Below are 22993 nucleotides of genomic sequence, written 5' to 3'. Positions count from 1 at the left end.
GTTGTACTGTAACCTTTCAACAAATGTGTGTGTGCTGGTTTTCACAGCAATGGAATTAATTTTCCCCATAGTAGCTGGTATGGAGCTATGTGTTGAATTTGTGCTGAAAACAATGTTGGTAACACAGAGATGTTTTAGTCATTGCTGGCAGTAATTACACAGTGTCAGGGCCTCCTCTGATTCTCACACTGAGCTGCCAGAGAGTAGCTTGAAGGTGCACAAGAAATTAAAAGGGGACACAGATGGGACACCTGACCCCAACTGTCCCAAGAATTATTCTATCCCATATGGAGTCATGCTCAGCAATAAAATGTGAGGGAAGAAGAAGGAAAGAGAGATGCTGAGAGCTAAGGCACTTGTCTTACCATGTCACTGTCATGGGTGATGGAGCCCTGGACACAGCTGAACATTTGACTGCCAGTACGATAGAATGAATTCCTTACTTTGCTTTGCTTGCACACATAGCTCTTGCTTGAGGTATTTAATTGTCTTTATTTCAACCATGACTCCTCTCACTCTGTTTCCCTCCCCCATCCCATTGCAGGTGAAAGAGTGAGTGGCCCTGTGGGGCCACTGAGTTGAGCTGGGAGTTGCCAGCTGAGAGTAAATCACAGCCCTGGTGAATAATCAACCCCTTGGGTGTGCCCAAGGTCAAAGGGGCAGAGCTGTTGAGCAGATGCTGTGGAGTGCTACCCTGCTGGCTTCAGGGTCACATCTCATCCCTTGGCAGAAGCAGAGGCAGACCTCTATTGCTCTTTTCTACTCCTTTCGACTTCCCTACTTATTGGTTACCACACAGTACTCCAGAAATGGATACACATCCCAGGATAAAGGTTCCTTACAGGCAATGGCTCTGTCCTGCATCCAGGCATTTTAAGGCAATGTCCAGACCTGAGGACAGGTATCACCCAAACCAGATTTCTCAGGATCAAATACTCACATCTGAGAATTTTTTGTAATTAAATCTGACAGGAGGGACACTTGCATGTGAAGTTTTATAGGAATAGTGTGAATCAAATTCTACTTCTTGCCTTTCATTTTCTCTCCTCATATCCATAATTATGTCTTTGGGTGAAATTGTTTCTTCTGGGGCTGTAATTGTGTTCTGGGGGTAACCTTTTTAGAAGGAGAGGAGTACTGAGATGGTGAAATGGATATTTCCACTGGTCATCCCAACACAGACAGGAAATACAGGAAGGTGAATTACCCTGTTTTAGGGGCCCTTTCACTCTCTTTCATGCCCTTGAATACAGTATTGGTAACAGTGACTACACATATATCAGATATTTTCTGTGAAGATGTTGACTGATTTGAAACATTTTTGAAGGAAAAAATAATCTACATGCTAAATAATTAGAAATCGGCTACGGAGGTAGAATTTGTCTAGAAAGAAAAGGGGCATTTCCTTCCAGGTGACATCTGGAACAGGGCTGTTGAGTATTTGTAAATATCATTAGTTTACATCATCTTTGGGAAATGGGTGCAGCCAAAGATGTCACCATTAAACAAAAGGCTTGTCACTGTAAAGGCTGCTGCAATGATTCTTACAGTAATTCTAAGATACTTGGATCATTTGATCTAGGTTTCCAGTGTATAGCATTCAGATGATTTGAGTCTGCCTCGCAAAGTTCTTGTTCTAACCACATTTCATTTCTCTTCAGGCTTTGCAGTACAAGTCATACTTCAACTTTTTCCCAAGTTTCGTTCCTGCTATATGTTCTTCAAATGCTTTGTCCATTTTCTCATTCTGATCTTCAGTGAAAAGATTCTTCCAGTCACTTACACCACCTTCAAAGGAGCAAAAAACAATCTCTTGTAAATGAAGATATTTCATTGTTTTTTCTATACAGCTGTCATTTTTATTGCGTTGCACACAAAATCACATTGAGCCATTTTCCAGATGAAACATTTTTCTATACCAACGTAATTTTCTGCAATCAGTGGACTTACATATATATGTGAATCATCATTCATCATGAAAAAGAACAAACTCCTCTTAAGGCGATGTTTCAAAAAGGCAGCCTAAAATTCTGTTTCCCTCCATCTCTCAACTCTAGTCAGCAATGATTGGAAAAGTGGAAGGTCATGAAGAATTAAGAATCATCTTCCAGGAGGCAGAGCTGACTATCTGCTCCTTTGGCAGCTTCTGTTTTTATCCAGTTACTTCTTTAACATTAATTGCAGAAATAGATTCTGACAACCAGGTTGCCCTCCTCATGTCAACCTCCCCCATATTACACTGCAAAATAGTTCCCTTCCCTTCCCTCTCTTGTGTCCATCTGGATTCTTCCTTGCTTGGCTTAGTTGTAGTGCGTAAGAGTGATCAGGAATTTGGCAGTGGCCATCTCAGAAGATTCCCATACTCTCCTACAAAGTGTGGTCACTCCACTCAGGCTGAGTTTGGCCCAGTGCTGCAAGCTCCAAAGGCTGGGCACTTGGTGATCCAGGCACAGAGGTGGAGAGGAATTCAGACACATGACAGGTCCTCCTTCCTGCCAGCCATCTGTGAGCAGCCAGGAGTGGCTCTGCTGTGAGAGCCTTGCTCTGCATCTTCCTCACCAATTGTCCTTTTTCTCAAGAAAAGCAGTGATCACCTGCTTGACACTATCGTACAATTCTGTGGTAAGTGCAGAAAAAAGAACCAGACAATGGCCCAAATCCTTTAGACTGGCACATTTCCACCTCTGAGCCCCCTGAACCTCCCTACCTTTGCGAAAGAGAACATTGCCAAATGACCCATGGGTCTTGTCTGAGTTTTTCTTCATAGACTGGAAGCTGCTCCTCTCTACCACCAGCTGGAGCTGTTCCTCAGTCAGAGGAATTCCAAAGAACGTAGCTATGTTTTTCACACTCAGGGCAGGATTCTGGAAAGAGGAAGGTAACATATGGCATGACTTTCAAACAAATGACTCTGCTTTCCAAGGTGTTTGCACATTCCTATATCGCTCTGCTGGCTGCATACATAGGGTATTCGTAGAATTCTCTAGGACTACAGTGGCCAAGAGTGTTCCTCTTCTCCCCAGTTATTTTGGAGGAGATTACGAGCTCTCTTCTTCTATGTTACAAAATATTATATATGATTTAATGGTGAGAAAAATCTACACTGCTGTAATAATTTAGGCTTCTTCCTAAAAATATTACTGGAAATTTATATTTACAAATATTTGGTCTTATATCATAGATAAAAAAATAACAAGAAATATTTTCACAAGCAAAATTTTACAAAGGTTTTTAAGTTTGAATTTCACCTTTTCTTCCCTTAAAACAAAAATCTCTCTCACACACCTTGGATACCTTGCATTCATATAAGGGTGTATTGGTTCAGGAAAAATCCCTTGAAGTATAAAGTATTGTTGTAACTGTTGATAACCTTACCTCTTTTACCTCTTCATAAGTTATTGTCATAATATTTTCTTTGTCAGCATATTTGTTCCATTCAGAAAGGTATTCAAAATAGCATCCCCAAGCCACTAAACAGAACAAAGGATCGCAAGATGAAGCATCAATTAAGATCATACAGGTTTTGCTCATGAAGCTATGTCAGCCAAGGGCTATATTAATCATGTCAGGCAGGGTTTACACACTTCTGTAGTCCGGTCTTGCTCCAGGCTCAAACATATGATACGATTTGTAAGTCAGCAAATAAAACTTGTAACCTTTTCAAGACAGCTCTGAGTTCACCAAAAAAGCCATCATCTTGCCAACCATCTTGTAAGACTGCCTGAATCCAGTTTAAGATCTTGTTGAACCTTCTTTTCTGCTGGCCATGAGCTATGCCAACTTCATAAACTTAAACCAGCCACTTTTTCCCTTTTACAATGCATTAGAATTAGTCCCCATTTTAATGCACTAGACTTAGTCCAAATAATTCCTTTCATCCAATGTGCCTTTGAGGTGATTATATATCACCACAGACACATGATGTTGGACACAGGAAAGCAGGGGTAAAGGGGACCCAAGGTAGAGTTAAGGAAGAACTGCTTTTTCCAGGAAAAATACCAGTATGTACAAATTCAAGAAGTCTCTGGAATCGTAGTTTTATTAAATAGTAGCCTCAAGCAGGAAGACCAGTAAGCTAAACTTCAGTTCAGAATTCTAATTCTCTGTCTTTAATCTCCCTGTCTTTTGTACTACAAACCAAAAGATCCTAGTGAACCTGATTTACCAAAGAACAAAGGTTCTTATAAAATAACAAATCATTGGACAATTGACATAGACAGAAACATATACTGTACTTTTCTTTGTCATGAAATCTGTGAAGAAATCATCCCAGGTCTCATAGGAGGGAAGAAGTGGCAAGCCATTGGAAAAATGGTAATAAGATGTAGCAACATCTTTTGGATTCCGAATCAGTAACAATATCTAGAAAAAAATTAAAATATTATTTATTAGGGAAAGACGTAGAAGAGTACAGCATAAAAAAAGAAATAACAATAATATACTTTATAACTGCAGTTGGGGATTTCTAATACCTTGTGTTGCTTCTTGCAGAAGTAGCAATTTCATTCTCAATTCAGAAGGTTTGGTACCATGAGAAGATGGTTGCCTATAATTATTATCTTTTACAAATTTACCAAATTATTTATGCATATTCTAAGTATGTTTTGCTCAATACAAGCATAGGTCATCATTGAAGTGACAGGGAAAATTCTAAGAAATATAAATGCTTCTTGAAATTTGATGCATTAATGCCCTCACTTTCAAGAATGCCATAAAATTCCTCCCACAGAAAATCCCATCAAAATCCATTTTGCCTCTGGAGGATTTGTTCAAACCCTGTAACACTCTTGTGGAACCTGTCACAAAGGGGGCAATAAGGGCAAACTGTGGTTAAGTGAGATGAATGGCAGTACTTAAACATATAGAGCCATAAACATGTAGAAATGGCCAGGCTAAACACTTGGTAGTAGAGTGATACTTAACTGCCAGAAAAGTACTACATTTTCTTTTTAAACTGAAAAAAAACGTAGAAGTGTTTGTTTTAGTACATTAAAATCAACACTCACCTTGGCATTGTTTTGGAAGATAGATTTGGGGAGATTTTCAGGACGGAGATGAGTAGCCAGAAATCTTGGAGAAGGTAATTTGGTCATTCGCTTGAAGAATTGGAAGGAGGAAAGTGGACAGCTCAGTTAGTACAAGTATTCTTTTCATTAACCTATGCTAAAATATGGCCTTGATGAACTTATCTACAGTTAATGGCTGATATAAATGGGTTTTGGGTTTTTAGTGAGTGCTCTTCTGGGATATTATTGGGCTGCTCTGAGTAGCTCTACTGTTCAAAAGCCCATGAACAATTGGAAAATACTATTCATTGTTAGTTCTCTTTTGTGATAACTCTCTTCAGGTCTGGTAGGCAAGAGATCAGATCTAGAGGTAGGGTACACATTAGCTCTCTGTGAAAGCTGAAGCATCTCAAGGTCAGAGAGAGGGGAGGAGGAGGAAGAGCTAGTAAAAGAGACAAATGCTAATATTACATGATTTGACACTTCATTAAGCTCTTCTTAAATACAAAAGATGCTATGTTGAATTTCTGAACTTCTTATGTATCTCATGGGTATGTCCTCCTCTCAAGTCCCACTGAAATATTTTTTCAACCCTCAATATTTGACAGTCCATAGTAAATTAATCCTGACCAGATGCCACATAAAGAGGAGTAGTAAAGTTCTTATAGAAAATGGAAGAGTTCATACATCATATATTCAGTATTTGAAGCACATAATGTTGATCATTTCCATACATATTCTGTTCCCACCTCATATTTTTCAAGATCTTTCATTTCAATGAAGGGAATCAGTCTTGGTTCTTCAGCATTCACAGTGCTTTCACTACCTGGTGTTTTCTTTTGAGATATGGCTATCAGATCAGTTAAGATTTGACTTAGCCAGTTTGAGCCTGAAAGAAGAAAAATACAAAAGTGCTTGTAAAACTTTTAGAATGGACAGAAATGGATTTACCAGGGAAGTCAAGAGGTGCTAGTACTACCAGCTGAGTTACCTGGTCTCCTTTTATGTTATACAATCACAGCTGACTGTCTGGTCAATCACCACCCAGGATCCTACCTTTGCTCCTCATAAGGACATATTTCTCCACCTTGAACACTTCAGTACGCCATCAATTAACTTGTATACTGTAAACTGACTAATCAGGGAGAAGAACCACAGAGATTCAACTAGGAAAACCTGCCTTAATGTAATAAATTTTATTGTGACACATATAAGGGAGACTGGGGTGATGAACCTGTACTTTAAAGCTAATACATGAAGTGTTTTCTGCTGTGCTGGATTATCTTTGGAAGAAAGATGGGTCACAATACTCAAAACAGGAGAAGAACTAGATCAAAAAATTGTGCACACATTTTCTTTAACAATAGGAAAAACCTCTCTGAAGAGATATTTCCTAGACATGCTTGTTATCTGTTTCTTCAAAAGATAACAAAGAGCCTGCATACATCTCCCATCTCTGATTTACTATATCCTGACTTCTGGAGACTGGGTCCCTACATCTTTCTCACTGCAATCTTAACAAGTGCATTCCATTTCTTCAAAAAGAAAGTTCAAAGAAAAAGCAAAGCCTTCATAATCCTGTCATTTGTGAATATCCACTATAAGGCACTGTGAACCAATTGCTGGAAGAAGGAAACAGCAAGATTAAAGTGTATATGAGACACAACAAATCCAAACCTTTGGCTTGATGTGGACCATTTCTCTGAGGCAGAAGGAGCCATAGGTAGGGTAAACTTGCAACCCTAGCAAAGATGACCTCTTGATTTCCCAACACTTAAAGAACAGTGTAATCACTTCAAGGACTACAAAAATATTTTTGATAGCTATTTCTGACATCTATGGCAATTAAACAAATTAATATTGAATATGCCATTTGAAGGTATCAAAGGCTACATTGTAAAAACATAAAGCTCTTAACTTTATAAATATACATGTGGGAGCAGATCGTGGAATATGAGGAGACCTAGTTACCGCTGGTGTAAAAAACTGTGTTTTGATTCTCTCCAATTTGTGCATTTAACTTCATGACTATGAAAAGCAAAGACAACAAAAACCTTTAGATGCTATAGAAAAGAAAATCAGAATATTTTTCACAGTTTTTTAGAAAATTTCCCATATCTAATATTCATAAAGAAATTCTGGTGCTTTTTGAGAATGAAATCAGTTTTACAAAATTTGTTAAACATTCTAAATACAATTATTTAGCGTAATATATCATATTTTGTAGCTATAAATCATATATACTGCCTATATTTGGTCCAAACCTTGTTACTTGCTGTTACAGAATCTATTTATGAAAAAAAAAAAATATATTCACCGGATTTAGGATATCCTGCCAAAATTACATCATCCCTTCTGGCTTCAAAGGACTCCAAGGCTTTGAATGTTTCCGGATAGCAAATAGTAGTAGGGTACAGAATTCCCTTATAAGAAAAAAGCAGTTCATCACGATGCTTGGAGCTGGCAGCTATCATTGCCTTATCTCTGAAATCATCAGATGTGTTCATGGATTTCTCCATTCTTCTTCTCTCTCACACACAGGCTCTGTCACAATATGAAATGCTGTGTAGAAGGAGAAACCCACAGATTGTCCTTTAATAAATGCTTGGTGTGTTGTTCTTTTTTTATCTTGACCCTACGAACAATAATTTACCTTTTCTTGAACCTGTGAAGATATATGCAGCTCCAGTCACAGACCTTTGAAATCAATAGAAGTTGAACATAAACAAACCAGATAAGCAGCCATATGCAATTGCATTCTACTAAAATGACTTAGATAATTTTAAAATATCATGCCAATAATTCTGTGTCTACAACACTGATTTTATAAACTGAATGTAACAAAATAGAGCTATATGAATTGCAGATTAGAATTGAAAAGTCATGATCGAAATCCTCAACACAGTTCATCTCTTTCCAGTACTTACAGCTGGGATTTCCTTTTTTTCTTTATTATATCAGCCATCGATCTCCCCAAAGTTAGATAAAATGTGTTGGGATTGGGAGAGAAGATGTTCAGTGCACTAGAGACTGAGCTGAGGACACTCCTGTGAGTGTGACCGGCGGCTCCCTGCCGCTGGAGCCCAGGGGGGGCACAGGGGCACAGGCACTCTTGGGCCACTCATCAGACTGCACTACAGAGGTCTGTTTTCCTGGTGGTAACACAAAAATTACTCATTTCTATATTTCTTTAATGAGCTCAATCACTGTTTGACAACTGATCAGTGCTTAGGGAGGTGGTGAAAATAGAACTTGAGCTACAGTGAATAGTGTTTATCAGGCACTTCACATGACGAGCTGCTGACTGCAGTGACCCCAGTAAAGGAACTGGCTTTAGGCTCAGGTTCAATATTTAAGTCTTTAGTAAAAGGATAGATATGTCACAAAAAATGAGAAAATAGTTTTCCCCCAAGAATTTACATGCCATCCTTTCTTATCTCCATCTCTTGACTGCTGCCTGTTGGGCACTGGAAGGAATCAGACCAGTAATGACATACCAGCATGCATTTGCCATTTGCTCTCCCCAAGGGATTCAAGGGAGATCCAGGGCTCTCCCTGGTCCCTGAGCCATAATGCTGTGCCCATGGGATGATCTAGCCCTACATTTTTACATCTACTTTTTCCAGTCTATACAAAATCCTTTGCTTTTCCCTTCACCCCCCTGCTTTCTGTAAAACACTGTCAGCATAGAAAGACTACCTATGTACAGGCATAATCTGAAACCAGTGGATATCACATGGCCTGGTCCATCTGATCAATGACGAGTGCCAAAGGGCACAAAGTTGGCATCACGTGCGCCATTTATTTCATTGGCATCAGCTAAAAATTGCTGCCCTATGAAGTAGTAATTTTGCTGATTCGTGATGTGAAACCAGCCACCCTAGCGAAACAAAAAACAGCTTACTTAATTTTTCTTCCCTATCTTCCCTTGAAAATAAATTGTCATGGACTAAAGATAATAAATGTTTTTATTTAGTATTTTTACCTGCTGGCAAAAGAATTATTTGGTACAGTCATTTCTAAGGTTGGAAAAAGAGGGAAAATGACCTGTAAATTATTAGCATCATGGGATGTAATAGCTTACCATTGGAGTAGGGTTTTCAAAATGAAAAACATATTCCAGAGCAACTTCCCGAGAATTTCCAGTGTATTTTTGCAAGAAAGGGCAGTCGGGCCAATTATTTCCTGGGAAGCATATTTTATCCTTAGGAACTAGAGGAAAAAAAAAAGCCAAACCCTGTATTTGTGGAGAAAAATAAAATTAGAACTCATAAGTCATGAGGAGGGATTTTGAGGGCAATTATACTACTTGACAAAAAAAAAGTCAGGATCCAGATTTCATAGTGTGAGCCTTTGATAGAGACATCTGCCATGGCACCTGAGCTGAGAGACAGGAGGAGAAGTGCCTAGCCCCTCCTATGTGATATAAGACCCAGCAGTGATCCTGTTAAATAGTGAACCCACAGACTGACAAGAAAGCATCACTTGATTCAAAATTTCTATAAAGCAGCTTTAAAACATACAGAGATTAAAAGCAAATGAAAAACAGATAAAATGATTTTATTATCTCCAGATTAATGGTATTTGTAATTCAAGCCACCTCCGTTACTCTGAAAGTTTCTGACTTCCCACACTGACCAGACCTGGTTATGGAGCTTTGCAGAAGGAGGCTGGAGACATTTCTGTGACAGCTACAGAACAGTGCCAGCTGGCCCTTACATGGTGCACAGTTCTGCTCATGCAGATCCATTCCCTGTTAAATGAAACAGCTTCAAAGAATGAAAGTTTCAAAACATGCACTCTCATGTGCTAAATAAGAAGAGGTATGCTTTTATATTTATTTCTATGATCGGCATTTATCTCAGTAAAACTCTAGAGAAGGCTTCCATACATTAGTGCTCAAAAATAACCTACTCCGTGTTTAGGTAGTTCCATTATGATTGATGCCTTCAAGAAGGTACCTTAAAATGCCCCTGATCATTCATCTGCAACAACAACAACAACAGCAACAACAATAACAGCAAAGAAAAGCCTGCAAGGGTCGTCAGATGCCCTGAGCTTCTGTGATTGAGCCCATGAGAAGCTGGGCATAAAGTAGGATTTGCTCTAAAATGGAAATGTCATATGTGTCATTCTCCCCTTTGCATAAGTTAGTGTGGATCTGATCAGAGGAGAATCAAAGCCTTCAAACTGAGCCCAGGGGTTGAGGATGGCTTAGGTTATGAGGCCAAAGCTGTCTGCACACTCACAAAGGAGCACAGCAGAGCAATGAAGGGGGAATCAAAACAGTACCCTGCCCACATACTCCCATGGCATCAGCTCATCCAAGGCTCGTCTCCACAAGCTCAGAGGAGCTCAGGCAGAGTGGGATTAAAATTAAGGACACTTAATAAAGGGACTGCACCCTGTCCAGGACCCTTCTATGGCTGTTCCAGGAGAGCTTCAGACCCAGTGTCCTGGTGGGAAGATGGGCCATCAAAATGATCAGTGCGGGAGAACTTCTGAAGACTGGCAGGGGCTGCTGTCTGGGGGCACAGGCACATAAAGAAATGCAGAGGAACAATCCTTCATGATTGCACATGACCTATGATGCCAGGATTACGTGACAGGTATGAAGCAACAGCCAGGAAACAAATTATGTACCAGCCTGCATGATACTACTAATGTTGCCTTTACAATATAGATGGTACTGAAACGGAGATGAAAAATAACTAATCCTCAGTACCAGATCAGGGTGGATTTTCTTAACTTCTCTAAAAGGCCCTTTGGGCCAGAGAACTAATGTGTTATAAACTTTTCTAGGATCTGTTATTTTTGCCCAATTATCCCATCATTAAAAAAAAAAAAAAAAAACAAAACAATATTTGAGATAGCAGAAATTTTAATTTCATAGCTTAGAAGATATATAAATAAGGGATAATTTGGTTCCAATAATAGCGCATAAGCAAAAGATAACTGCAGGGTACGGATTGCAGGGCTCTTGGACCTTTGCCACATCGCGTACAGGCTTGCCAAGTGAAGATTCTTCCTCATATGCCATTTGTTAACACCATCTCTCCCATTTTTGTTTCATCATATTTCTACCTCCGCCCTCATCACCACCTTTACCGTGCATGTTCCACCACTCAGTTCAGTGGTCACACAAGTCTTTTGGGGGTCATCTGATGAAGATTTCGGAGTCTTCCTCTGTGTCCTTTAATTCACCTTTGGGTTACACATGCACACCAAGCCAGTACAATGTAAGCCAAGAGTAACATATCACTACATCTACATATCAAAGCAATAAATCCTTTATAATTAGCATTTTCTGGGACCCAACCAGGTTTTGCTCATTTTTAGCAACTGCATCTTCAGCCTTTTCCTGTGGTCCTTGAGAACATCTTTCGGGAGGGGGATGGAGCCCCTCCTCTTACTTTCTTTGTTGGCACTACAACTATTAACTATTTATCCCCAAATATTAATTACGGTACCAATATTGATTACTCTTTCAATTTTATCAGCATGAATCATACCTATTTATCACAGATCCTCCTTCATCGTTTCTTTTCCTCTAGAATACTAGAGTCTATTTCATGCTAGTCACCTTCCCTGATCAGACCAAAGCTTGACATAATATCAGATTACTCCACTACAGATTATCTACACAAGCATACCTTGCTCTTACTTCTACCCAGAATTTCCCTGCTTATCTCATATATCTCAGGATCCCCAGATTCTAGATGCTGAATTGTCTCTAGCTTCTTTTCAGCATTTATTCTCTCTTTCATTTCTTCTTCTGTATATTTGGCATCTGCCAACTCCTTCACCATTTGTACAAGCCAATTGGTTCCTGAAAGGATAAAGACATCAGTAGGACATCCATTACACTTCACTTTTTCATGTACACCTGGCAGATGTAGGTCCTGTCTAACTGGTTTCAAGTGAATCAGTTTGGTTCAATGTTGTACTTTAATCTTTTAACAAGAGTGTGCGCTGGTTTTCACAGCAATGGAATTAATTTTCCCCATAGTAGCTGGTATGGAGCTATGTGTTGAATTTGTGCTGAAAACAATGTTGGTAACACAGAGATATTTTAGTCATTGCTAGGCAGTAATTACACAGTGTCAGGGCTTCCTCTGATTCTCACACTGAGCTGCCAGAGAGTAGCTTGAAGGTGCACAAGAAATTAAAAGGGGACACAGATGGGACACCTGACCCCAACTGTCCCAAGGATTATTCTATCCCACATGGAGTCATGCTCAGCAATAAAATGTGAGGGAAGAAGAAGGAAAGAGAGATGCTGAGAGCTAAGGCACTTGTCTTACCATGTCACTGTCATGGGTGATGGAGCCCTGGACACAGCTGAACATTTGACTGCCAGTACGATAGAATGAATTCCTTACTTTGCTTTGCTTGCACACATAGCTCTTGCTTGAGGTATTTAATTGTCTTTATTTCAACCATGACTCCTCTCACTCTGTTTCCCTCCCCCATCCCATTGCAGGTGAAAGAGTGAGTGGCCCTGTGGGGCCACTGAGTTGAGCTGGGAGTTGCCAGCTGAGAGTAAATCACAGCCCTGGTGAATAATCAACCCCTTGGGTGTGCCCAAGGTCAAAGGGGCAGAGCTGTTGAGCAGATACTGTGGAGTGCTACCCTGCTGGCTTCAGGGTCACATCTCATCCCTTGGCAGAAGCAGAGGCAGACCTCTATTGCTCTTTCAAACTCCTTTCAACTTCCCTACTTATTGGTTACCACACAGTACTCCAGAAATGGATACACATCCCAGGATAAAGGTTCCTTACAGGCAATGGCTCTGTCCTGCATCCAGTCACTGTAAGGCAATTTCCAGACCTGAGGACAGGTATCACCCAAACCAGATTTCTCAGGATCAAATACTCACATCTGAGAATTTTTTGTAATTAAATCTGACAGGAGGGACACTTGCATGTGAAGTTTTATAGGAATAGTGTGAATCAAATTCTACTTCTTGCCTTTCATTTGTCTCTCCTCATATCCATAATTTAGTCTTTGGCTGAAATTGTTCCTTCTGGGGCAGTTAGTTGTGTTCTGGGGGACACCTTTTTAGAAGGTAAGGAGTGCTGAGATGGTGAAATGTTTATCTCCACTGGTCATCCCTACAGAGAACAGGCAAAGTAAGGTGAATTATCCTGTGAAGGGGCTTTTCATTCTCTTTCGTGCCCTTGAATACACTATGGGTCTCATTCACTACCCATATATCAAATCCTCTTATCACAATCTTGTCTCTTTCTTCATAAATGGATGTTAGACACAAGAGTAATTAAACATGAGACATTAGCAAATGAAAATCGTATCTGCAATACTCGAGAAATTGCTTAAAATTACTTACAAAGAATAATTTTGTAATTATTTGTCTGGTCTCCCAAAATGCAGAACCATTAAAATAGACCATTTTATTGGAAATTATACTTTCTCTATCACTACTATTTTACTCTTAAAAGTTGAAGACACTGTTCATATATTATGCTTTCTGGAAGCTTTGTTTTAGTTATTCTTTTCATCTCTTTGTCCATGTGGTAAATCTGAATTGCAGAGGAAAATTTCCACCTGCTTTCCAGTACTAAAGAGTAAGGGCATCAAAAAATTATCATTTTTTTATGCTTTAGGCCAGCTGCCAAAGAAATTTTCTTTGGAGCCAGCTGCCTGAATCCTGAGGGAGCCAGATCACTAAAATACCTCAACATGAAATGTAGCAACCTGTCCCCTGGGCCACTGCGGACACAGGTGCCTCCAGCTCCTTCAGCCCTCAGACTCTGCTCTCTGCTCATGAGCAGGGTCTCTGCGCGTGGGTGTATGCGGCCCTAGATCCGGCTAGTTAGTGAGGGGTGAAGGCCAACGCCCCCGCGCATCTGAGGGCAGCCCCCCTCGGCGTCTTGGCCTCGGGCTGGACTGGGTGATAGCTCGGAGCAGCGCACTGCGAGACGAATAAGGAGGTGACCACTTGCTGGAGGTAGGCTGTCAGTTTATTACAGAAGCACCAACGGGGATGGGCACCACCAGCAAATGGCCCCGAACAGGGGGCGAGACAGGGTTTTAAGGGAAAAAGGGGGGAAAACTTAGGGAAACCCAGCTAAGCAATAATAATACATATTTGGAGATCCTAAACATAATTGACATACCTAAATAACCAACTAATATTAAGCAAAGGAGGGGCCCCGGGGCGGCAGCCAACCATAACCCCCAGAGAGAAGAAGGTTCTCGAAACCTGGGAGGAGAAGGGGGTCATTGACTGGGCCCAGGGAGGAGACAACTTTCACTTATAAGGGAAACCAGGGGAGGAGCAATTACATATCGGCAACTATGAATAGCAAGTTACCATAGAAACTTAGCTGACAGGGTAGCAGTGGCGGGAAATACTGGGAAAGGGAGGAACCATTTACAGAAAACAGGGGGATGCAATACAAAAAATGGGGGAGCAAACTAAAAACTTAAGAACACACTACAGCAGGTCTCCAGTGCTGCCACAGCCACATGTCTGTCTGTCTGTCAGGAGCTGCACACAAGGGGGGGCAGAGCAGCCCTGTCTCTCTAGAGAGGCTCAGGGCAACCAGGGATCCTGAGGATGCCAGCAATCCAAGTCCCAGTCCCAGCACTGTCTGTTCAGCAGCCAAAGTGTCTTGGGTGCTCCTCAGGGACAACTCTGAGCTGCTCAGTTAGCCACAGGAAGATCTGCCTTGGATGGAAATGCTGTCATCAGGAGCATTTGCAGTACACCATAAAGAGAAGATGCACCTGAATGGAAGACTCAGCCTAACTTTACTCTAGGAAATGGACTGGGGAAAAGATATAAGGTGGAAGATGGGTGTCATGGTTTGAGCCTGGCACAGAGCCAGTGCCCCCCATGAAAATGCCTCACCCTGGTGTCTGCTGTGAGATGTGACCAGGAATAAGCAAAACAGGCTCTAACTTAAACATAAAGACCACTTTATTACTTAAACTACAGGAAAATAGAGAAAGACTATAAGGAAAAGAAAGAAAAAAAAAATTGAAAACCTTACAAAAAAGCCACTTTCCTCCTCCCCACTCCCTGACTTTCTCAATCCAATACATTCTCCCAAAACACCCGGTACGACACTTTAGTATACTCAAACATCAGTTCATGAAGAGGAAAGGAGTCCTTCTCATTCCATAGGCTTCTCCTGGAAACACACTGAAACCTCGGATGCTTCCTTGTCACTTCGGCACCGCCCGGGAAAAAAAAGTCCTTTTGCCGCTTGTGACATGTTCCTTCCATGCCCAGTGCTCTCACCACTGACGGCATGGACCAGAGCTGCTTTTAGGGTTGTCTTTCAAGGATGCCTTGTCTCACTCCAAAAAGGCACAGTCTCTGCTTTTGGGACATCTGTCCCCCCCATATTTTTCCAACCCCCTGGGGCCGGGGGGTCCTCACGAAGAACCTTCCTGGTTTTGAGGCACTGCCTCCCCCTAAATGCAGTCTGTGTCACAGGAACAACTGAGTCCATAGCCACGAGAAAAGTCCAGCCAAAAGGCCACTCCAAATCATCTCTCCCCATCCAATCATCTCCACATCTCATCTCTTATCTCCCTTCTTATTCAGCTTCGAGGAGGATTAGCATTTTTGCAAGGCCCCAATCATGCAAGAAAGGGTTAAAAGTTTTCAGTCTCTGCTGTCGGTCCCGGAGTGACTCCCACGCACGCTGCCCACACGCTGCCGCTCCGGCCGGGCAGTCTTCCTCCATCCTTCTCCTTCAGTGGCCTGCTCTCCTGGGGGGGGGGCTGGCTGCCCGAGGGCTGACTCTCTGGGACCTTCCACCCTTCCATCCTCGAAGCCCCCCCGAAGCCCCCTCAACCCCATCTCTGTCCAGGCCCTGGGCCTACCGCATGGCCGGCCCCTCCCCCGCCCAGCAGCAACAGGCTGGGCGGGGGAGAGAGATCTGAACTCCTCGCCGCGGTGTCCGAAAGAGGAAGTGCCAAGGGCAGTGCCTTGCTTTTAACCCCTGTGTATTCTCGGAGGTGTGTCCAAACCCCACTGGCCACACCAGACGCCAGTCTCAAACCCAAAACCTTCATTGGTTTGACCACAGCTTCCCAGAATTCCCACGCCTTCCTGGTCAAACCATGACAATGGGTTAATATAATTTTTCTGGCTTGTTCATTCTCTTTAAAGGAAATAGATAAAAATACAATATAAACATAATTTTCAGTGAAAATTTCTCTGTTTAGGCATGTGGCAGGTTTGCTGCTGGCCACTCACCAGTGAACTCCCTGCTGTGAGGTAGGATTAGGAGAAAGGCAAAGCAGGCTCAAAACATTAAAGGGTATAAAGAAAATTTTATTAACAATAACTAAAAGAAGGAGTAATAAGAATCAGAACTAAACCTTCAGAACACTTCTCCTCCATCCACAACCTGTTCTTTCCCACTGACAATGAAAGAAGCAGAACTAAAATTTCACCCAATTTGCCACTCTAGAATAGTATTTCCTAAGTTCACTTAGGGAGAGAACCCCCTCTTGTCAATGTTATGGAGACTTCTCCACAAGAAAAAAAAACCAGTTCTCTTGTGGCTCTCAATTTTGTCATGAATAGGAGCCGCCCAGGGAAATCGGCAATCATGAAGTCCCTTTTATTTTCCACAAGCTTTTTCCACAGCTGTGTTTATGGGCCATGTCAACTTATGGGGTACTGTTTTAAAGATGAGCTGTTCCAAGGGAAAAGTTCTCATTATCTGACTCTTAAATCATCTTCATCTCTGGGAACAGAGGTTGTCTTCTCTTCCTGGGGGCACAGAATCACCCTTCTCTCCTCAAACTTCTCATAGAATGACAGCTACTTTAACATCTGCTTACATTAGCATGGAGGCCTTTGCTCAGTATCCACAATTTGAACACTTTCATCTCCCCATACCTTAATGCATTATAGGGAAAAAGAGTCTTTTTCCTCAGCTTTTCCAGAGGATTTCAGCCCCAAGATTAAGACAAATCCTCATCTCTCCAATGTGGAACTTGACTACTCCTTCATTAACCTCGATGACTTCATGCTGCTTCTTTACATGGTTGTCTCTTGTTCCTTTCTCTCTCTTGAGGCAGGATTGAAGCACTGAAAGAGTTAATATCTCACCTGGGGCCTGCAGATGATCAACCTGACCCTGATGGTCGGGATGAGTGCTACAGACAGTGGGAACTGCAGCTGGGGGGAAGGCTAGGATCAAATCAGCCAGGCCAGAACTCAACAGCAGCGTGCCAGGGGAGGAAGGGGTGGAAAGGGGAGAATTTTGCTCAAAAGTCTACCACGACTGCCTGGTGGTTGCAATGGTAGAATTTTGGCCGAGCTGGCTTGGCCAGGGGCTGCTCCCCGCAGGGCCTGCGGGATCAGCACGGCCCTGAAATGGCAGCCCTGGCCTGGCCCACGGCACCCCCTCCCCTGCCTGGCATCTGATAGGGGGGAAGGCCGGCAGTTGTCCCTGAGGGAGAGCAGGCCCAGCCCCACGGCCAACCAGCCCAGCCTGGCCAAGACGGGGGGACAGGGCGTGTTCCCTCTTTGCTGGCCAGAAGAGAAAGAGGAAGTTCCTGGCTTTCTACTTTAACATGCGTTTTTCACAGAGGAGTGTCCAGCTTTCTAGTGGCTAGAAGTTTGCATCACTTCCATAAATATTTCCCATGCAAAACCATGGGGAGGCATCAAGGCAACAAAAGAGACTAGACCAAAAAGAAAAGGCTCTTTTTCTTTTGACACCTGGTAAGAACCTTGAAGTAGTAAATTTTGAGAGTCATTGTTACTGTGTCAGTCAATTATGTCTAACATTCTAAACAGATTCCCAGGTTTTTCTGAATTGATTCTCACACTCATTGGCCTCATCTCTGCTTACTTTTCACTCCCTCAAAATGTCACTCATTCATCCACTTTCCTTGCCTACATTCATTTTGGCATCCTTGCCTTTTCCATCTTCCCTTCTTCCATCTCCTTCCCGCCCTGAATGCAAGGGCCCACTGAGTATCTCTAATGGAGCAAAAGCACATGAGGTGTTACTGCTCTGAATAGCTCTGTCCTTCAGAGTGAGATTGTTAAGGGTACAAAGGGACTGAATTCAAGCCTTGGGATGACACAGGAGAGGATAAAATGCAAAATCAGAACAAAGTCAGGTTTTCAACCAGATCAGCAAGACCAGAATAAGATCTGAGCCTTTTTTTTCTGGCACTGTCATCATGTTAGTCCTTGCTAAGTGATTCCTCAGGTGTTCTTATGCCAGTTGCTGCCTGACTGATTTACCCCCATCAAGTACCTGCTCATTTGGCTTCACTTTTCTAAATAGAGAGTTTTACACTTACCATTACTAAACATTGGGTTCCCTAATCTTGTCAATGAGTTACATTTCAAATTGTTTTGCCTTTTTTCCTAGTATTTTCAGCCCTCTATTCTGATCCCCAGATTTAAAAGTCAGTCATTTATGATACAGTGTATGATATTAGATTAGTGTATGATATTAGTCATAATATCAGTGTTAAAAACAAGATTGAATGTGATCAGAACTCACCACTAAAGGAGATTGTTTTAATTGCCCTCCCAGTTTTACTAATAACCAGTATATGCAGTGTGATCATAAAGCAAACAATTGCAACCAAGTTCATCATATCCATGGGAACAAGTGGGTATTCCTGAAAGTATTGCTGCTCTTGTCATTGCTTCTGAATGCCTTGTATTGCTGTTGCATGAATTTCTAAGTCTACTTCCAGTATTCTCGTTTCTATACCCACATTTGTACATTGCCATCTCCACATCAATTTGTGTCTCTTAATTCACATAATTTCAGGTCCTCCCCAATGCTGTCATCTCTTTTATTTTCTGTCAGTGGCTCTTTCAAGAGGTAAGTTATCTTAAGGAGGACCACCAAATTCTTTATCATAATTTTTATTTACTATTTCATTTTTTTCAAAATGTTCCATGGTCAGTTGCTTTGTCATTTTTGCTACTACATTTCCCTGTATCAAGTTAAAGTGTCTGTTCTATTCTGATTCTTCCATCTCAAGTTTTTAAACGCTGCTGTTATGGAGTTCTCCTCTGGTACCTTTCTGGTTCTTACAGATAATTTGCAGTCGTTCAAAGACGCCTTGCCACAGGACTTTCTGCTGCTCTGCTTTTGAATCCATTCATTTCTTTTCTAAATATTCGAAGTGTTGTTACTTCTAGCATTCCAATTTCTTTCCAAAACACTGCATGTCCATGTATGTCCAAGCAGAACCAACCAACTTTAGAAGAATGAAGCAAAAAATCTTTCAGTATTTCATTCTTTCACACTCCATCTTTTATTTTTACACCTTAGCTGCTCAGTTGATGGATCAATGAGTTGGCTGGGACTTTTCCTGGTTTTAATCCAACTATACTTGCAGAACCTTATTTTGACTTTTTTTTGTTTTCCAGAAGAGGTGCCTTGAAAAATCTAAAATACTGTGTTTAGTGAGGGAAATCCCAATGGCAGTAAAAGAGATCTAGGTAGAGCAATGTCTCACACCATCACTCTTGAGAACACCACTGTCTTAATAGAAGCATTTTCAAGAATGACACAAAGAAAGCAGAGAGGTTCCAAGGCAGGACCACAAAGTTGAGAAGGCTCAGGGACACCCACATTACAGTTTCCAGTGCTTAAAGGGCAGCTGCAAAGAGGATATTGGCTCCCTATTCAGCAGAAAACACATGCAGAAGAAAGGAGGCAGTGAGGTCAAGTTGCAACAGGAGAGGTTTAATCTTGATAAATGAAGTAAGTTCTTCACAGCAAGAACAACCATTTGCTGGAACAATGCCTACAGAAATGAGGTAGAATCCTCATCACTGGAGATTTCAAGATATGATATTTAGATATTTAGCCTCATCCAGGCTTCCTTTCCCATGAAAGGTTGTGCCAGATGATTTCTCAAGGTCTCTTGCAACCTGGGCTGCTCTGTGATCCTATAAAAAGCAGTGCCTCTGACTGAATCTTGCCTCTTAATTTCTGACCATATCCAAAATCCATCTTGGTATTTTGCATTCAGAGAGATGAAGAGCCCTACAAACACTGATCCATATTCCCCTTCTTTTTCCTTTCTCTAGCTTTGATAAAATTTGTGCCGAATTCATGGATGATCTTGTTTGTTAGACTTCTGTTATATCCCTGTTTTTGCTAGTGATATTTTCTGTGAAGATGTTGACTGATTGGAAACATTTTTGAAGAAAAAATAATCTGCATACTAAATAATTAGAAAGCAGCTACACAGACAGGATTCGTCTAGAAAGAAAAGAAGAATTTCCTTGCAGGTGACAGCTGGAAAAAGGCTGTTGAGTATTTGTAAATATCATTAGTGGACATCTTCTTCAGGAAATGGGTGCAGCTATAGATCTCACCACAAAACAAAATGCTCATCACTCATCAGTGTCACTGTAAAGGCTGCTACAATGACTCGTAGAGTAATCGTATGGTGGTTGGATCATTTGATCTAGGTTTCCAGTGTATAGCATTTAGATCATCTGAGTCTGCCTTGCAAAGTTCTTATTCTAACCACATTTCATTTCTCTTCAGGCTTTGCAGTACAAGTCATACTTCAACTTTTTCCCAAGTTTCGTTCCTGCTATATGTTCTTCAAATGCTTTGTCCATTTTCTCATTCTGATCTTCAGTGAAAAGATTCTTCCAGTCACTTACACCACCTTCAAAGGAGCAGGGACAAACTCTTGAAAACCAAGACATTTAATTTTATATTTTATAGAGCTGTCATTTTTATTGCATTGTACACAAAATTGGTGTTCATCCATTTTCCAGATGAAAGATTTTTCTACACCAATGTAATTTTCTGCAGTCAGAGGTGTTACATATATATGTGTGAATTATCTTTTGCTATAATGCCAAAGAATATACTCCTCTTTAGATGACAGTGTTCAAAAAGGCAGCCTAAAATTCTGTTTCCCTCCATCTCTCTCCTCTAGTAAGCTAGGATTGGCAAAGTGGAAGATCATGAACAATTAATTAATAATCATCTGCCAGCAGGCAGAGCTGACTTTCTACTCCTTTGGCAGCAGGAGTTTTTATCCTGTTATTGCTTTAATGTAAAATGCAGAAATAGATTCTGACAACCAGGTTCCCTTCTCATGTCCATGTCCCCCACACTACACTGCAAAGGTTACTCCCTTCCCTTCCCTCTCTTGTGTGTCCACCTGGATTCTTCCTTGCTTGGCTTAATTCTAATGTGTAAGAGTGACCAGGAATTTGGCAGGGGCCATCTCAGAAGATTCCCATACTCTCCTACAAAGTGTGGTCACTCCACTCAGGCTGAGTTTGGCCCAGTGCTGCAAGCTCCAAAGGCTGGGCACTTGGTGATCCAGGCACAGAGGTGGAGAGGAATTCAGACACATGACAGGTCCTCCTTCCTGCCAGCCATCTGTGAGCAGCCAGGAGTGGCTCTGCTGTGAGAGCCTTGCTGTGCATCTTCCTCACCAGTTCTCCTTGGATAGTCTGCTCAAGCAAAGCAGTGATCCCCTGCTTGACACTACCTTACAATTCTAATGTGAGTGCAGGAAAAAGAACCAAAGGATGGCCCAAGCCCTTGAGAGTGGCACATTTCTACCTCTGAGCCCCTTGGAGCTTCCTACCTTTTCGAAAGAGAACATTGCCAAGTGACCCATGGGTCTTGTCTGAGTTTTTCTTCATGGACTGGAAGCTGCTCCTCTCTACCACCAGCTGGAGCTGTTCCTCAGTCAGAGGAATTCCAAAGAACGTGGCTATGTTCTTCACAACCTGGGCACGATTCTGGAAAGAGGAAGGTAACATATGGCATGACTTTCAAACAAATGACTCTGCTTTCCAAGGTGTTTGCACTTCCCTGTATCTCTGCTGGCTGCATACATAGGGTATTCACAGAGTTCTCTAGGACTAGGGTGGGTCATATTGTTTCTCTTTTCCTTAATTATTTTGGAAGAGACATGAGCTGCCTTCCTGTAGATTACAACATATTATATATGATTTACAGTTGTGTAAAATATACCCTGCTGAAAACACAAGAGCTCCTTCTCAAAGATGGATTACTGTTGATTATGGTTTTAAATTATTTGGGCTTATATTACAGAATTCACAGAATGACTGGGTTTGAAGACACGTTAGAGATCATCGAATCCAACCCATGCTCTAACACCTCAACTAAACAACCATGGTATCGAGAGTCATATCCAGTCTTACAGATAAATAAAAAACAAGAATCATTTTCACAAGCAAAATTTTAAGTGGTTTCTAAAGTTTGAATTTCACCACTTCTTCCCTTTAAAACAGATTCTTAAAAGAAGAATCTGTCTCACACACCTTCGATACCTTGCATTCATATGAGGGTATATTAGTTCAGGAAAAAAATGTCCCTTCAAGTATAAAGTATTTGTAAATATTGAAAACCTTACCTCTTTTACCTCTTCATAAGTTATTGTCATAATATTTTCTTTGTCAGCATATTTGTTCCATTCAGAGAGGTATTCAAAATAGCATCCCCAGGCCACTAAATAAAGCAAAAGGAGCCAAAGATTAAGCATAAATTTAGATTATGCAAGTTTTGCTCATTATGTTGTGTCAGCCAAGGGTTTTATTAATCAGGTTTATAACAAAGTTCACACCCTTCTGTGGGTGTGAATTATCGGTTTTGCTCGAGGATCAGGCATATGATACCATTTATAAGTCAGATGAATAGAACTTGTTAGCATTTCAAGACAGTTTTGAGTGCACCAAAAAAGCTATCATCTTGCCAACCATCTTGTAAGACCTCCTTAATCGAGTCTGAAAGGTTGTTGAAACCCTCCTTTCTGCTGCCCATGTGCTACCCAAAACTCAAAACTTTAAACTAGTCCTATTAGTTTTTTAAATTCATTTGAATTAGTCCCTTTTTTAATGAACAAGACTTAATCCAGATAATTCCTCTCATCCAATTTGGCATGGAGATGATTATATAGTTCCATGGACAGAACATGATGGACATAGGAGGGCAGGGGGTAGAGGGGACCCAAGA

The 22993-nt window shown here is 41.3% G+C and overlaps 1 protein-coding gene across 1 annotated transcript in view; it reads right to left on the bottom strand.

Annotated features, from left to right (window-relative positions):
• Positions 1 to 1516: 1516 nt before the first annotated feature.
• LOC141728527 (sulfotransferase 1B1-like) overlaps positions 1517 to 22993 on the bottom strand; it is a 33837-nt gene continuing 12360 nt past the window's right edge. The window contains exons 7-14 of the mRNA XM_074537421.1: positions 22395 to 22489; positions 21600 to 21756; positions 5756 to 5895; positions 5007 to 5096; positions 4236 to 4362; positions 3376 to 3470; positions 2708 to 2864; positions 1517 to 1788 (exon numbers count right to left, since the gene is read on the bottom strand). Of these exons, the coding sequence (XP_074393522.1) occupies positions 1658 to 1788; positions 2708 to 2864; positions 3376 to 3470; positions 4236 to 4362; positions 5007 to 5096; positions 5756 to 5895; positions 21600 to 21756; positions 22395 to 22489 (992 nt within the window). The 3' untranslated portion in view covers positions 1517 to 1657. The remainder of the gene's footprint in view (positions 1789 to 2707; positions 2865 to 3375; positions 3471 to 4235; positions 4363 to 5006; positions 5097 to 5755; positions 5896 to 21599; positions 21757 to 22394; positions 22490 to 22993) is intronic.

Source organism: Zonotrichia albicollis, chromosome 3 (assembly GCF_047830755.1).
Source record: "Zonotrichia albicollis isolate bZonAlb1 chromosome 3, bZonAlb1.hap1, whole genome shotgun sequence".
NCBI lineage: Eukaryota > Metazoa > Chordata > Aves > Passeriformes > Passerellidae > Zonotrichia > Zonotrichia albicollis.
This window is presented reverse-complemented; position numbering and strand designations above follow the sequence as displayed.